This window comes from Clupea harengus, chromosome 19, assembly GCF_900700415.2.
Source record: "Clupea harengus chromosome 19, Ch_v2.0.2, whole genome shotgun sequence".
Lineage (NCBI taxonomy): Eukaryota > Metazoa > Chordata > Actinopteri > Clupeiformes > Clupeidae > Clupea > Clupea harengus.
This window is the reverse complement of record NC_045170.1, coordinates 23,424,970-23,440,481: the sequence shown is the minus strand read 5'-3', so window position 1 is coordinate 23,440,481 and position 15,512 is coordinate 23,424,970. Positions and strand designations below refer to the sequence as shown.

At 44.8% G+C, this 15,512-nt stretch overlaps 1 protein-coding gene across 2 annotated transcripts; it reads right to left on the bottom strand.

Annotated features, from left to right (window-relative positions):
• Positions 1-201: 201 nt before the first annotated feature.
• LOC105892141 (claspin) lies at positions 202-10,545 on the bottom strand. 2 transcript variants are annotated; one of them, XM_031586452.2, is made up of 24 exons: positions 10,320-10,545; positions 8,938-9,043; positions 8,487-8,842; positions 8,121-8,261; positions 7,919-7,960; positions 7,703-7,775; positions 7,264-7,366; positions 6,614-7,098; positions 6,220-6,405; positions 5,642-5,799; positions 5,320-5,513; positions 5,124-5,173; positions 4,823-5,007; positions 3,768-4,242; positions 3,490-3,553; positions 3,295-3,382; positions 3,067-3,194; positions 2,646-2,804; positions 2,416-2,537; positions 2,132-2,259; positions 1,883-2,012; positions 1,705-1,781; positions 1,123-1,281; positions 202-485 (listed from the first exon to the last, which is right to left on the bottom strand). In XM_031586452.2, exons 1-24 carry the CDS (start codon positions 10,341-10,343, stop codon positions 372-374), a joined length of 3,747 nt encoding a protein of 1,248 aa, XP_031442312.1. In that variant the 5' UTR covers positions 10,344-10,545; the 3' UTR covers positions 202-371. The 2 variants fall into 2 exon arrangements, with proteins under 2 accessions (XP_031442312.1, XP_012673828.2); XM_012818374.3 differs by having other exon boundaries at positions 203-485; positions 1,883-2,015; positions 10,320-10,544.
• Between the last annotated feature and the right edge of the window lie 4,967 nt (positions 10,546-15,512).

Sequence of the window (15,512 nt, the reverse complement as noted above, 5' to 3'; positions counted from 1 at the left end):
CAGGGTCAGTACAGTCCCCTCAAGAGCTGATCGGGAATGAGAAGTTTAACATTAATACTAATGCAAATCTTGATGTTAATGCAGTTAATGGTACTCTTGACAGATCAAGCCACCATAATGAACCAAGCTACCAAGTGCAGAGAGCACTCCAGACACTAAAAACTTCAGACATCAGTTATGTTAAAATATCCTTTATTTACAGCGTACTAAAATACATTAAAAACACAAAACAAATTAAAACAATCTTAAAGCAACCCAAAAACAATATTTACATGATAAAACTATGGTAATATTTAAATCTGCCCTCATGTTTCATAGTATCACTAAAAGGAGCGAGGGTAACTCAAGTCACATAAGAGTTTGTGTGTGTGTTAGTTCTCCAGGTAGCTGAAGATGCTTCTTGGAGGGCCGGAGGTTGTTGCCTTTTTCTCCTGCCGTGGCCGCTTGGCTGCAGGGGCCGGAGAATCAGACCCTGACCTCTTCACCTAAAAGAGCGCAGGAGAGACAGGGAGAAGTGAGACGGGGAGTCAGAAACTAACTGTGCGAAGGCCGTTTAGATCCAACAATTGCATATGGGGAAGTAGACTGATTCTTTCAGACCCTATTATCAACCATCCGGATTTGTTTTCTTGCTGATCCACCATAGGTTACCAACTGCCTTCATGATTTTCATTATATACATCCCAAAGCTGTCTTACACACAACCCCCCCCCCCCCCATCCCCATCATCATCATCTGATTGGCTTCACAGGACAGTAAGCACTGAAGTTGTCCATCGCACAGATACTCTGGGTGAATCACTTGAACCTCTTCAGTGTAGTAGCACCTCAATGACAATGGGGCTGGCTAAATGTTCACTAAGTGGAATGGTAGAGATAAAGAGCTCCCCCTGGTTGCATTGAGAAGGATGACAACCTCTAATCCTTGCCTGGCAGGACTAACATTTAAAGCTTTAGCGCCTCTTAGTGGACAAAAAGACTTACTGCACATGATTTCAAAACATCAATGCAAAGGTGGACTGACAGAGGGGCATGAGAAACTTTGGTTTTGTTGCTGGTGGGAACCATAGACATATATAGATAGGTATATATGTCTATGGTGGGAACGGCTCATATAACCTACCTGTTTGGGGCGTTTGGAAGGGGCGGAGTCTTTCTCAGGAGAGAGTGTCTGAAACAGGAAGCCACGAGTGTTGCGTGGACCAATGGGGTTGCCGTCGGAGATTGTAGCAAGCTTCTGCAGCATGGTTTTTGGCTGACTCAACAGTGACCCCCGTTTGACCTGAAAAGTGCAGAGGTCAAAGGTTACGATACGGTGCTTATAGGGACTGGCAAAACTACTGCTGGCTGAAGCGGTTAGCATTACTCATGAATACAGAACTGTTAGCAAAGGACGATACAGTCAACATTTTAATGGGTCAAATAATAATAATAATAATAATAAAAAAAATAAATACATGAAAATGGACAGTTCAAGTTTTTACAATGTGTTCAAGACAGTCCCCCATGATGTAATATACATGTCAAAGGAAGATCTATGAATTTGAGAACACAGCCACCATATACTATATTAATTTGTCTGAATTACATTTTGAATGGCACCTGATTTACGAGAGAGTGTGTGTGTGTGTGTGTGTGTGTGTGTGTGTGTGTGTGTGTGTGTGTGTGTGTGAAACAAGAGAGTTAGTGATTGTAAGTTACTGACCACTGCAGTTGGAGCAGGTCTCCGGAATGGGTCAGACGCAGGAGCTTTCTGTTCCTGAAGAGGAGCCACAGAAGCCTCTGGAAAACCGAGACAGTGTGTGAGTGCGCGTGAGGGACACAGAGAGAGAGACAGAGACAGAGAGACAGACAGACACATGGAGGTTTTGCTTTGAGCTCACCTTTTTTCTGCATGGTTTTTGCCATAACCTTCAAGGCGAGCTTCATGAACTGACTGTCCTCTTCCCCACCGAAGCACTCTTCCTCTTCCTCCACCTCCTCACCTTTGCCCTTCTTCGTCTTAGCCACAGACTGCTACAAACATATAGACAATCAGCCATGAATACAGGAATAGACACACACACACACACACACCTCAGCATATACCTACATGCAGCCACATAACCTCACACACACACAGACAGACAGACCTGCTCTCGTAGCCACTGCTCCTTTTCCATCCTCTCTTTCCTCCTCTGGACCTCAGTCTGGTCCAACTCTTCATCTTCCTCCTCCTCCACCTCCTCACCTTCTGGCCCCTCAAAGTCAAAGCCATCGTCTGTGAAGAAACACACAAACACATTAGCAAACCTTCACACAGATGAACACTGCTTATACAAACATACAACACACACAATCAGATTGAGACAGTGTGCATGTGTGCATGTGTGCGTGTGTGAGAGACAGAGAGAGAGAGAGAGAAAGATGTGCCTACCATTATTTTTCCAGCGGAAGCGTCTGGTTCGCCCTGGTCCGTCTGAGTGCAAGTCCCCGTCGGCAAGGTAACGCTCTTGATAGAGACGCAGCCGACGCTTATCATCATCAAGTATCTGCTTCCTGTACAAATAAAAAAAGGGCCACATCACAATGAGTGTGTTTATGTATGGGTGAGGGCCTGTGTGTGTGTGTGTGTGTGTGTGTGTGTGTGTGTGTGTGGTGTCTTACATGTGGATCTTGTTGACTTGGTCCTGTAGTTCCTCGTCAGACGGCAGCTCCTCCTGCAACTCATCTTCCTCATATTCATTCACCCCGCCATCCTCTTCATCTTCACTGCCCTCACTGCCGGACAGCTCTGCCTCAGAATCCACAAACTCAGTCAGCCTCCTGAGAGATGCAGACAAAAGGAAGCAGAACGAAAGAAAGAAAAGAAAGAAAAGAAAGAAAAGAAAGAAAGAAAGAACAGAGAGGTGAGCCCAGCATGATTAACAATGCATCCCTGCATCCCTGAGTGCAGCTCAGGTTTCTGGTCACAGTTAGTTCTGGTCCCAGATACTGAGGTCACAGTTAGTTCTGGTCCCAGATACTGAGGTCACAGTTAGTTCTGGTCCCAGTTAGTTCTGGTCACAGATACTGAGGTGCTCCTTACAGTTTCCTCTTCCCATTTGGTCGGCCGAACACTGCCTGCATCTCCTCCTCGGCTTCATCGTCCTCTTCCTCATCTTCACCTTCACCTTGTTCATCTTCCTTGTCATTCTGGTCATCTGAATCATCCTCCTGAGGGTAGAAATAGGGACACAATCAAGCACCCAAAAATGTACAGAAGCGCACACACACACATACATACACACAGAAAAAAAGATTTCTGTGGGCTTACCTGACCACTGAGACTCTCTACGTCTGACATGAGCTTGAACTCGCAATCTTCCTCCTCTGGCTCGTCATCCTCACACAGCCGCTCTCTCCTACAGATGCACACAAACACACTGTGTTGGACTTGTCTAATCAAGAGAACATCAAAACACAAGACTGACAGAGTAAATCTGGCATGAATACTGAAGTGTTGTAGTACCTGCTCGCTTCAGCAGTTTTTCTGTGAGACGCGGGGCTGGACACACACGTCAGAGGAGTACCACCTGGAGCACACACACACACACACACACACACACACACACACACACACACACACACACACACACACACACACACACACACACACACACACACACACACACACACACACACACACACACACACACACACATTTAAAATCACCAAAAATGATTCATAAGTTTACACACACAACAGCTTTCACAGCACGACCATCCACAGCTGCAGCCAAATACTCACTGGGGCTGGTGAACTTTCCGGAGCAGAGTGCAAGTAGCTGGTCCATGCTTGTGTCCGAGCTGGCCTGCATGTCCGGCAGGCTTGGGGGCGGTGGGATGGGGATCGGCAAGGGGCTGGTGGTGCGCTGGAGTGTGCTTGAGGGGGTGTGTGCGAGAGCGGAGCTGGGGACCTGCGTGGTGAAGCCTCCGGAGCACAGCCCCAGCAGCTCGTCCATGTTGGCGTCCATGGCGTTCTCGTCCAGACTCTCCAGGAGCAGCCGCGGCCGGGACGATGTCGGGTGGGCGCCGTGTCGGCCCACGTTCAGGAAGCCGTCGGCCGTCAGCAGCTGCGACTGCGGCTCCTCCTGCTGCGTGTGGGTGGGGGTGTGCTCGTCCAGAGAGAAGCCGCCCAGGCGGGCCTCAGGGGGGGAGGGCGGGGCGTAGAGGTCCTGGGAGTCCTCCACTGGCAGAGACGGCTCAGAGCCCTTCCCAGAGCTCTGCAAGACACACACACACACTCATTAATACATGCATATATATATGTGTGTGTGTGTGTGTGTGTGTGTGTGTGTGTGTGGTGTGTGTGTGTGTGTGTGTGTGTGTGTGTGTGTGTGTGTGTGTGTGTGTGTGTGTGTGTGTGTGTGTATCAGTGTTCATCCATTACAAAGAGATAGAAGCCAATCTCTCAGTCATTATGTAGTTAAAGGGTTCCTAAACTGAAGCAGGCCTAGACACTGCAATAGATCTGGTCCTAACCTGGCGTCAGTACATTTAAGCAATGAATGAAATATACATTTATGTGTACAGAATAGGCTAGTACTGAATGGACATCAACACATATCTGGTAAAGAATAAGAATATTGTTGATCGAGTTATATTACAGATCACAGAAAGCTGTGATGTACTCATCACTATGGGTGATAAACAACTGACTACAACTTTGTTCACTCAAGAACATACCCACACTGGAGGTACACAGAGACAATGATAGATTGTGTGGAAGGAGACAGGAAGTGAACTTGGCTTGTTTGTTTGTGTGGTATAGATGTGCATGGGTGTGGTGCACATCTGTGTCACCTTGGATGCGGAGCCCAGGAAGCTGGGTCTGAAGAGGCAGGGGGAGGGCGAACGGAAGAGGCTGGAGGCCACACCCCTTCCTGCCGTTCGGGTGACTGGCTGGTACGACGGGATCATGGAGCCCATGAGCTCAAAGCTGCTGTTGTGACTGCTGTCCTTCACCAAAGACAGAGAATCATCCTCTTCTGCGGAGAGACCAACACGTCACACTGGGTCTCAATCATACATGCCCTCCCTCCGCACACACACACGTCACTAGGACAGAAATATTCAGCCCGCTCTAGCGACTCCCCTCACTCACCGAGTTTATTATCGCTGTCCTGACCTGCTCCTGTCCTCTTCACTCCATCACTGTGGGACAAAACAAACGCAGAGTCAGTAGAGCAAACCACAGACATCCACACACCACACACACACCCCTAAACATCCACAAACCCACACACACACACACACACACACACCCTCTTGAGTCCAGAACATACGGACACACAGGTCACCTGGTACGAGAGCAGGAGCTTCCGGCGAACAGCATAAGAGTCCCATCATTGTCCTGACGTGGGGAGGGGCTCCTCATCACAACGGTGGCTCTGTCTGCGGCATCCTCTTCCTCATCTTCATCACACTCATCTTCATCTGCCTCGTCTCCATCCTGCTGCTCTTCACCTCCACCACCAAGCAGCTCGTCTACACCCTGACACACACACACACACACACACACACACACACACACACACACACACACACACACGAGAGTTAAAAACAAACCCCCACACACGCTAATCAACACGGACCCACAGTGACAAAACTGTGCTGCTTTACCTCTTCCTCCTCAGACTCAGTCATCTCTTCTTCCTCTTCCTCCTCTCCACAGTCTTCATTGTCTAGGCGATAAAGAGCAGCGCGCTTCTGTCTCTCCTCTTCCCGACGTACCGCCATGGCCTTCTGCAGACGGGACTTCAACAGAAACAGACGCTCACCTAAACACACACACACACCCCGTTAACAATGGGCTTTAAGCAGCTTTTTGACAAGCGCACATGTTCTTTTTAGGACAGTGCGACACACACACCCTCTGTCATGGATATACACACTACATATTAGACATGCAAGGCATTATAGGATGTTTGGTCATCAGAGAGGTATTCCAAGTACGTGGTTTAGTGACAAATCTGGTTAAGTTAACTCAGGCCCTCTGGCTTTGTTTTGCAATGAGAATTAAGCCATAGGCCTTCTATTAGGAAGTTTACAACTTACTCTGAGACAACTTGTCATTAAGCCACGTACCTGGTACCTGGGGGGTACCCTGGTATGGTGGTGTAGGTCCCCACCTATTTTATGGGATCTAAATTATGGGCTATCTGATCTTCTAGGTCTGGTCTGGAACACACTGTGGTTACCTGGTTTGACTTTGGGCTGCTCATCATCCTCCGTGAGGGTGATTGTGAGAGCGTCAGTGCGGAGCTCCTCCTGCCCCGAGGGGGCGCTGTCCTTCCTGACCACACTGAGCTGCACGGAGCGTTCCCCTTTGGGGCGGACCACAGGCTGGATGTGACGCAGGAACCGGTCCTTCAGGGCCTCCAGAGCTGCATACACACGCATGCTTACCATCACAATCATGAACACAATCTAACCACCCTTCACAAACACAACATTATGATCCCTAATTACACAGTATAAAACAAACATACAGACACCTACGCAAAATCTCACACAAAAGTGTGTACACAGTGCAGGATCAATTGGACATGAGATAGCTGGCACAGCACATGCATAGTGTGTTTGTGCTCTTACCTGGGTTAACCTGCGCGGCCTCCAGCTCCACAAAAGAGTCCTCAGAGGCCTGGAGTCGAGCCACGGGTGGTGGGTCCAGGCCCAGCTCTCGGAGCCGGGTCAGCCTGTCCTTACGAGTCTTGATGGCAGGAGGAGGAGCTTCCACAGGCGGGGCTAAAGCAGCGGGTGCTTCCTCAGTTAGGGGTTCCGACCCAGACGCCCCGAGGACCACTTGGATTGAAGGCCTATCTGTGAGGCAGGACGCATCCTCCAATAAAGCATCTAATAGGCCATCTGGTTTGGCCACACCAGATTGTGATTGGGCGGTGGGCTCCTCCTGCTGAAGGCCCTCCCCTTCTAGATGCTGGGCTGATGGGGGCTCCATGGACACCTGAAGGTCAGAGGCAACTACAGGGGCCTCTTCAGCCTGCTGGGGCTCCTGACGTTGGCTCTGCTTGGCTGAGGCTGCAGTGGCTTCCAGGATAGTAGCCTGGTACTGCGCTGACCTGAGAGAGCAAGTCCAGGGGAGGGGAGGAGAGCAGAGGGTCAGCCATGCTTACCAGGATGAGCACAGACCAGTGTGTCTGCACAGGTATAGATGTGATACTAGGCATCACATGCAGTTGTGTATATATGTGAATACAAGTGGGGTGTGTGTGTGGGAGTCCTACTTCAGGAGGGCCATGCCGGGCCCTTGAGGTCTGCCTCTCTTCTTGAAGAACTCATGGATGCTCTTGGGCTCAGGTAGGTGGTAGCCCAGCCCAATACTGGACTCTGTGGGGGCAGGAGAAACAGACACTGAAGAGCGGGTATGAGCTCCTCACAACAAGAACCACGAAGGAGGTGGACAAGAGGGACTGAGGACTTAAAGGTCAGTTAAGCACAAGATCAAGCATTTAAAAAGAAAGCCAGCCCCCCCCACCCCCCCCTTCATGAAGAACATCAACACTACAAAAGCTGTTAGCTTCTGTACAATGTCTAAGCCATTCTAAGCCAAAGAAACATTCAATGATTCATATAATTCTGTGCTTTTCAAATCTATGAAAACATTTGTAGAGAAGAGCCTGAGCTCAGCATGCGCATAAAGAGGAAACTCCAGTGTGTGCTGACCTCTGACGAGCCTCTGGGTCTCGCTGTGTAACTGCTTTATAGCCTCCTTACTGGCACGTGCTGCTTTTCTCTCCTACGTACACAGACACACACACACACAAGCAAATTCAGAAACACACCAAAAACCATGAGGGATTAACAGTAGGTAAAGCAGTTATGCAAGATGATGTCCAGAAGGATATCCAATATTAATACTAGCCACATCAGGAGCCTTACCACACGTTGAGGTTTTTCTGCATGTTCCTCTTCAATATGAGACTAAAGTACACACACACAAAGACACACGTCAACTGTTAAAACACAGACTCTGGACAATAATCACAATGGAATTTTTAAATATGGTATGCATGTTTGTGTTAGTGAGAGGGAAGGTGTGTGTGTGTGTGTGTGTGTAAGAGGATAGTAGGTATAAGTGTACCTTGTGTTTTTTAGCCTTCTGCTTGACAGACGCTCTGATTGCCTCTAGAGACTCTTCCTCATCCTCATCCTCCTCCTCCTCTGCATCAAACAGATCTGTGTCTCCAAGAAGGCAGCCACTATCATTTATACCTCGAGGGGCCTGATAGAGGAATAAAGGTAGATTTAAATGATAATAAATATAAATTCATTCAGATGTAGAGTATGCGTCACCTCTACCTGAAACTCAATCAGCACCAGATACTCTTTGTTTCATTCTTCACCTCAAGCCCTTAACATGGTCACAAAGCAACTTCATTTACACCCATCATGGTAGAAATTCTAATTCTATTTCCCACGGCTATCTATTAGAGCTGAGCACACTCACCACTTTCGTCTCCTTCTGTTGCTTCTTCCCGGCCTCCTTTTTCCTCTCTCTCTCCTTGCGTCGCTTGGACTGCTCTCTCCTCCTTCCAGCTTCTCTCTCTTTGTCCTCTTCCTTACTGTTTTCCTTTTCACTGTCCTCGCTGTCCATGGAGACACGGGCGATCCTTTTCTTGGTCCTGGTTGCCTTCTTCACCTCCGTCTTCTCCTCCCCCTCTTCTGCCTCATCTTCGCTGGACGCAGAGAGAACGAGTGCTCCCTCTATCCCACCCGCCTCCTCGCCCTCTTCGCTGTCACTGTCCCTCAGTGCCTTCCGAGAGCGAGACTTCCTGGCCGATGCGATGTCTTCATCATCAGAGTCTAGAACACAAAAATGGAGATCCCATTAGAACCTTAAATCACTGTAACTTTCCCACAAATGTCTTTGTATGACTGGGCCAGCAGTGGACCACTACCTGCTTGCTGCTCTGGAGGGGGTGGGTTCTCTGTGGTTTCGGCTTCCACTGGTGAGCCCATCCCGCTGTCAGCGTCACTCTCAACCGGCAGGGACTCCACTAGTGGCTAGAGATTGAGAAAAAAAAAGTTCATGTGTTATATGGCATTTTTATTGGATTGCTGTACAATTCAAGACACAACATGGGGTTAATTAGCACACACACACTTCATATTTACACCTGACACACTCACTTAAAAGGTCTTTAACACCTTTAGTCATGTAAACATAAACTATATACACCGATGTTGGATTTCAAAACTGCCACTGAAGAACCAAAAACATCTAAACCCACAACCTATCTAAAAAAACCTCTTAATCCTGTTTTGGGAATCGTCATCGCTGTGTTGTAGCTTTAATGCAGTTCGGTACGGCATGAGGTAAGGAAAACAAATGGTCGAGGACGGCTGTAGACAGCTGTCAGAGGGAGGAGGGGGGTGGGCGTAGATTGCGCTCTTGTGCATACATTAAGCAACTGACAAACGTTTGTGAATGTGAGACTAGGTCTTCCTATATCTGGTTGGAGTGAGTAACTATTCAGCAACACTCGGCGCGGGATATGATTTACGCAGACTTAGCAAAACCTGAAGCCAAAATTTAAGACATGTCCTCATTCATCTTACGTTTTCTTTGTATTTAATGAATTACGCACACGCACTATGTTTAGCAAGTGTGAACAGAAAATCACACCAAATCATTAATTCAGAATATTTCTACCGTTACAGATGTGCTGATGCGAGCTAAGAGAACAATTTACAAACGAAAAACATTTCAGTTAGAATTAGCAGTGCACCGTTCCAGACAGAAAACGAATGTATTAAATTATGATTTGTAATTATCTCTCTATAAACTAACATTATTTATTTAAAATGAGAATCAGTCCAACAGCTTTTCCTGGAGAGAACAGCGAAAGTTTAGCCGAGGTTAACGTCGCAATTAACGCTAGCCAGTAACAGTAAACGGTAGAAATAGTCAAAACAACCGATTATGCTAACGTTTGTGCTAGCAAGAGAAGGAAGCTTTAAGGACTCCACAAAATATGGGCATATCAGGGGGGCACTGAGAGAATTAATAATTTTATTGCGCTTTGTCCGGCTAGGATGGCTTGCTATTCGAGTCTAACGACTGTTGTAATCTGACTTTATTTTAGCAAACACGTCTATGGGTAGCCTGGATTTGAAGCAAACACTTAACTTCTATGTTGAACTGAAATACAAAACAGTAGAGTGGTTAAACTAGCTAACTAGAGAGTGAGCATCGAAGTTAAGAATGGCTAGCACAATACTGATTAGCTTGGCGATTCAAAATAACCAGAGCTAGCTGACCAGACTTAACGTCCATTACCTGTTGAAGGGCTAGTAGGCTCATCTTGGTCCACCTATCCTTGTCGTTTAAGCTAGTCGCCCAGTAACCTCATCAAAACTTGTAAGCGAATTTAAATTAGTATTCATAAATAATGTAGCTATTTAACATTGGCTGTAATTGTAACAGCTCGTAATAAGAGCTAAATGTCGCGCAAGCAAGATAATGGACGTACGTTCAACTTGTCTCTCCCGCCTGTTTGCCGATTGTGACTATTCAAGCTTTCGCGCGTTGGAAGTGACATAGGAGGAGAGAGGGTGGCACCGGACACACGGCATTTGTTAACAGCCCATACGAACTTTCCTATTGGACAATGGCTCTTAGCAAGATTTTACATTGCGGATGTAAAATCTTTGGTTTGACACTTTTAAAGATTTTGTGACAAGCCTCCAGTCATAGGGTGTTAATCTGTCCTCCGCCAAAATATTGAACTCCATGCCCCAGACACTTCACTTCAGACATGCTTCCAGACCTGTGCTCTCTGCATGGATAGTCAGATTGTCAACACATTTAATAAATATAGGTCATTCTCAGATTCAACAGCTACAGTTTAAACTCACTGGTATCTCACTTTATTCCAAAAGATATCTCTGGAGAATCTGGAATGATTTTGAAACTACCATATTGGGAGCATGAAGGTTATAGACCTTAAGAAAGGCAAGAAATGTATTGGTGCTTGCTGTAGATCACTGCTTGTCAGAAGTATTGTATATGGACTCTGATGATGATATGATGTCTAAAAGCTTTAGAGAATCAGTGCCGTTAAGCTAAAGACCTGAGCATCATGTCATACAGTGTGAAAAACACTGGGAAAAACTCTGTAAATAGCCAGCAGATCTGGATCAACAGCAGTGATAAACATAAGAGTGCAAGACTTACTACATGAACTGATTCTACGCTACAAAACACGTTTTGAGTTTGGGGTTTACTGACTGTGGAGGGAATCAAAAACATTTAAAAAAAATGTTTTCTTCTTTTCTTTAGTTTTGGTTAGTGCCGTCTAAAACAGACTGAGAATGAATTACGAAAAGACTGTGATTGCTTCCTTGCAAACTTTGCTGATCTGGCTTTCATATTTCTTGGTTTAGTGAATAAAATAACAATCGAAAGAGTGTCACAATAGTGTTTGGTGAGCTCTTTGATTTGTTTGTAGCGAACTAAAAAGTGAATTGTTGCAACGTAATGTTTAAATATGCAACAAAAAATGATTTGTCAGTAAAATAAGCCAACCAATGATTTTTTCTTTATTTGTTTTCTTTTATTTCAGAAATAATCCTCTTTGTCTAATTCCACAGACCACAAAACCTTTTTCCTCTGTATGCAAAGATCCACTGAACCCACACGCAAAGATCCTGTGAAAATCAAGCAATGTCTGCATTCATCCATTATCTGCAATCCGTGCAGGATACATTTGATCAGTTGCTTCAATTTACATGTCAGCAGGCTCAATGGTAGAGCCTGATCTGATTAACGCATGACCACCGTGATCATGTGTGTGTATTCCAACCATTTATGAGAGCCTGATAGAGGTGCTACGTCTCCATACTTGGAATGACAGTAAACGTAAAGAAGACATTTCTTCTCCTCATTGTTATGATGATGGTGGCCAGGGCTTTAGTCATGATGTGCCATTGTTTATCATGCATTGCAATGCAAAACAGAAATGTAAACAAGAGAATGATAAACAAGATGTGAATTTAGTAATTTCCTATTTATTTCTTCAACAGATACGTTACACGTACACATACAAACTTACAGTACATGTGCTCCTTATGGACTTTGGTTTTGTTAAGAGCTTGCTTCATCAATTCAGCTACAGTCAAACAACGATTTATATGAAAACAGGGGAAATCCAAGTATCTATTTTGCAATATCCTACAAAGACCATTTGCAAAAACATTTAATATCTGTAGCACTACAGAATACAAAATACAAATGAAATGCAATGCAAAAAAGTGTCTCATACACAATTCTGTATGTTTTCCAACAGGAGTTGTCATGCCACTTTCCTGTGCTAAAGAGGCAAGCACTTTTTTCCCAAGTCTTGCATTTTATTGGTTATTGTTTTGTGTTTTATTGTATTGCTTACTGTATTGTTATGTAAAAACAACAACAAACCCTCATCACAGAGTGCCAAAGTCACACGTGGCCCTGAGCCCATCATTGTGTGAATGTAATAAACAGCCATATGGTCAGAATGCGCTTGTGAAACCTCCTCCCTCTCAGACATTCCTGATCAAGAAGGCCAAAGCACAGATCCACTGGATAGGACTGAGTGGCCTGGAGACAGAGGGACAGTGGATTTGGGTAGCGAAACACTCCTATCAATGAGACTGGTGCAGTGTAAGTCTTGCATCATATGTTCTCAACACAAACACATTACAATGGACCGGCTGTCACATACTCGCATGTGTACATATTGCAAACACTTAAAAGAATAGAAAACTCCCATCACATTTACATTTATAGTGCATTCACATTGAGGCAATTGCCAGTTTTTGAGGTAGTATGCTCTAGTTCTGTGGTCTGGGACAGAACCCTCTTTCACAGCATGACATTGCCAACTATACTTCCAATACACCTGTTAGCTTGCTAGCAAGCTTTTATCAGTGCGAACTGGGAGTTTTTAGGTAGTTAGCTTGGTAGTTTTAGACCCAAACTCCCTATTTGTTTTCAGATTCTGGCTCAAAAGGCCTGGAGGACGAGCCAGACAACTGGAAGGAGGAACCTGCGGGGGAAGACTGTGCTTGCTTCAGTACAGGAGAATGGCACAAGTCTTTCACAGTTAAGACCCTTTCCTTTGCTTAGATATGTATTTAAAAAAATGCTCTCTTTATTCTGAGCCATTTAGGCTCCCCCCTCTCACACACAACGTAACTGGGAGTAGGTGAAGGTTTCTGCATGTTCATCTTTCTGCGCTTTGCTGAAATACAAAATTTTATTAAAGGACCCTATCTTAGTAAACATAATGAATCTGACTCCACTCAATTTAAGAACTCAGCCTTAGTCCCTGTTCTTTTAATGCTATATTGCTACCCGTTAGGTAGGCTGACCTAAGGTCATTTCTTTTGGATGCCTACAATCTGTTATGACGAATACCCCTCTTACTTTTTATTAACTGCTTTCTTCTAGGAATAGTGTCGCTCAGCATATTGCCACGGCCGTTTTCTATATTTTGGCACATTCCACGGACACAACCTGTTACTAGTTCTGGAGAATAGTTCCGAGGCTACAGTTCTGTCACGAGGCTTACCAGCATGTTAGACCACACCGGTTTAGGGACAGAGTGCCAGGCTGCTGCGTGATCTCAGCATAATCATTCAGTCCAATGCAGAGGCTGGACGACAATCCACAGCTATATAATACAATGTAACAGTCCTGCTGCAGCGTGTCCAACCCAGGTGATAAGCAAGGTACCTCAACACTTACATCACTGCTTTTTGGTTTGAAACCAATCCTAGCCAGTCGTTACGGAAACAGTGTTGCAGAGTCTTGAGAGGCCACAGTTGATCAGAGCATCACAATTTATTTGTCAGGTGCAATTTACTAATTCAGTTACACACTCAAACTAGTCTAAAGTGAATATCTATAGTTACAATATAAAACATTCAGAGAGTATCAACATACCTGGCTGCTCAGAGGATGGTGGCTACACACATAGAGTGCAGGAGTCTCTGGCTACAGAATACCCAAAGTGCTCATTACTATCTTCCCCTTAAGTAGTTAATTTAGTCCTACATCCGGTATAGTTACTAATCACATTCACATGGAATTTGGTGTTTACACCGATAGGGATCACACAGAGCAGACAAATGGATGGATTGGTCACCTCCAGAGGAGAGTTGCCTACAGGCCACAAAGACCAGAATTCACATGTTTCTGAGATCTACACCAAAACTAAACTATTCAGCTGCAGCACTGAGACCCCTACCACTCAGACTGAGCCCATTGAAATGAACCCAAACATGACAGAGATATCATCTTGCAATGCAATACAACACTTAGTACCCTTAATTCCATGTTCCTGCCCTTAACCCTTGTGTGGAAAAGCACAGGGAGAGAACCAGACACAGAGGGTAGAGATAACAGTAGCAGGGGTGTGAGAAAGGTCCAACCTAGTGGAACAATACACCCCTGGAATGTTTTTAGAGATGTGGCGCTCCCAAAACCCTGTTGTGTTATGAGAGGATAGCTATTGGGTCCTTCTATTAAACAATTCAATAAATCTAATCTAAATATTCACCTAAACTATGAATTTAACCAAAATTCGAAGTAGGGATAACTATACTTTATATACAAAGGAACTACTAAATTCACAAGTAGCAGTTACACTGTGAACAACAAACCAGACAACCAAGCAGATTTCTTAAACCAAGCAGTTCAAAAAACAAACAAACAAATAAATAAATGAACAAATAAATAAATAAAACCACATTTAACCAACATTAGCGAAACAGCCTCTGGATTTAAAACTAAATCAAAAGATAAACACATCCCGATTGACATGCAAAGTGCATTTTTTCTTTAAACTGAATTTTACCCTTTGACAAAAAGAAACAAAAAGTTAGCATTTGACAACTCAAAAAAGAATGTACTTACCCCAAATGACCAAAGTTAACATTAATACACTCTAGGCAGTTAGCCTACAACCTAGCTTCACTAAAGATAACAATGTCCGGGCCCTCACCCTTACACTAGCTGGCAAACCCTTTCCCAACCCCACATGAAGCAGGTCTGGTTCGTTGCTTGTGTACGTTGTGGCCCATTACAACTAAAACACTTCACTCCGTATCAATCAATACAATCCAAATATTCTCCGGCTGCAACTTAGAGCCTTACTGTTTCTATATGCTCATTGTTGTTTTGTGTCAGTAAGAAATTCCAGCTCGTATAATATATAATTTGTCAGACTGGAAGTGTGATATTGAACACGAAAAAGTAAATGAAGGAAAAACATCATTATATCTATAATCTATCATCTATAATTATCTATTAACTATTAACTATGACAAAACTAAATGAATGTGTCATTTGCAGACCTCCTTTACCAAACCTTTATAAACCAATAATGTTGTTGCAAATAAATGCAGGAGGTAGATAAACAGATGGCTGAATAAAAAAATGGATGAACAATTAAATAAATACGTGAATGCATGCATGGTTGAATGAACAAAT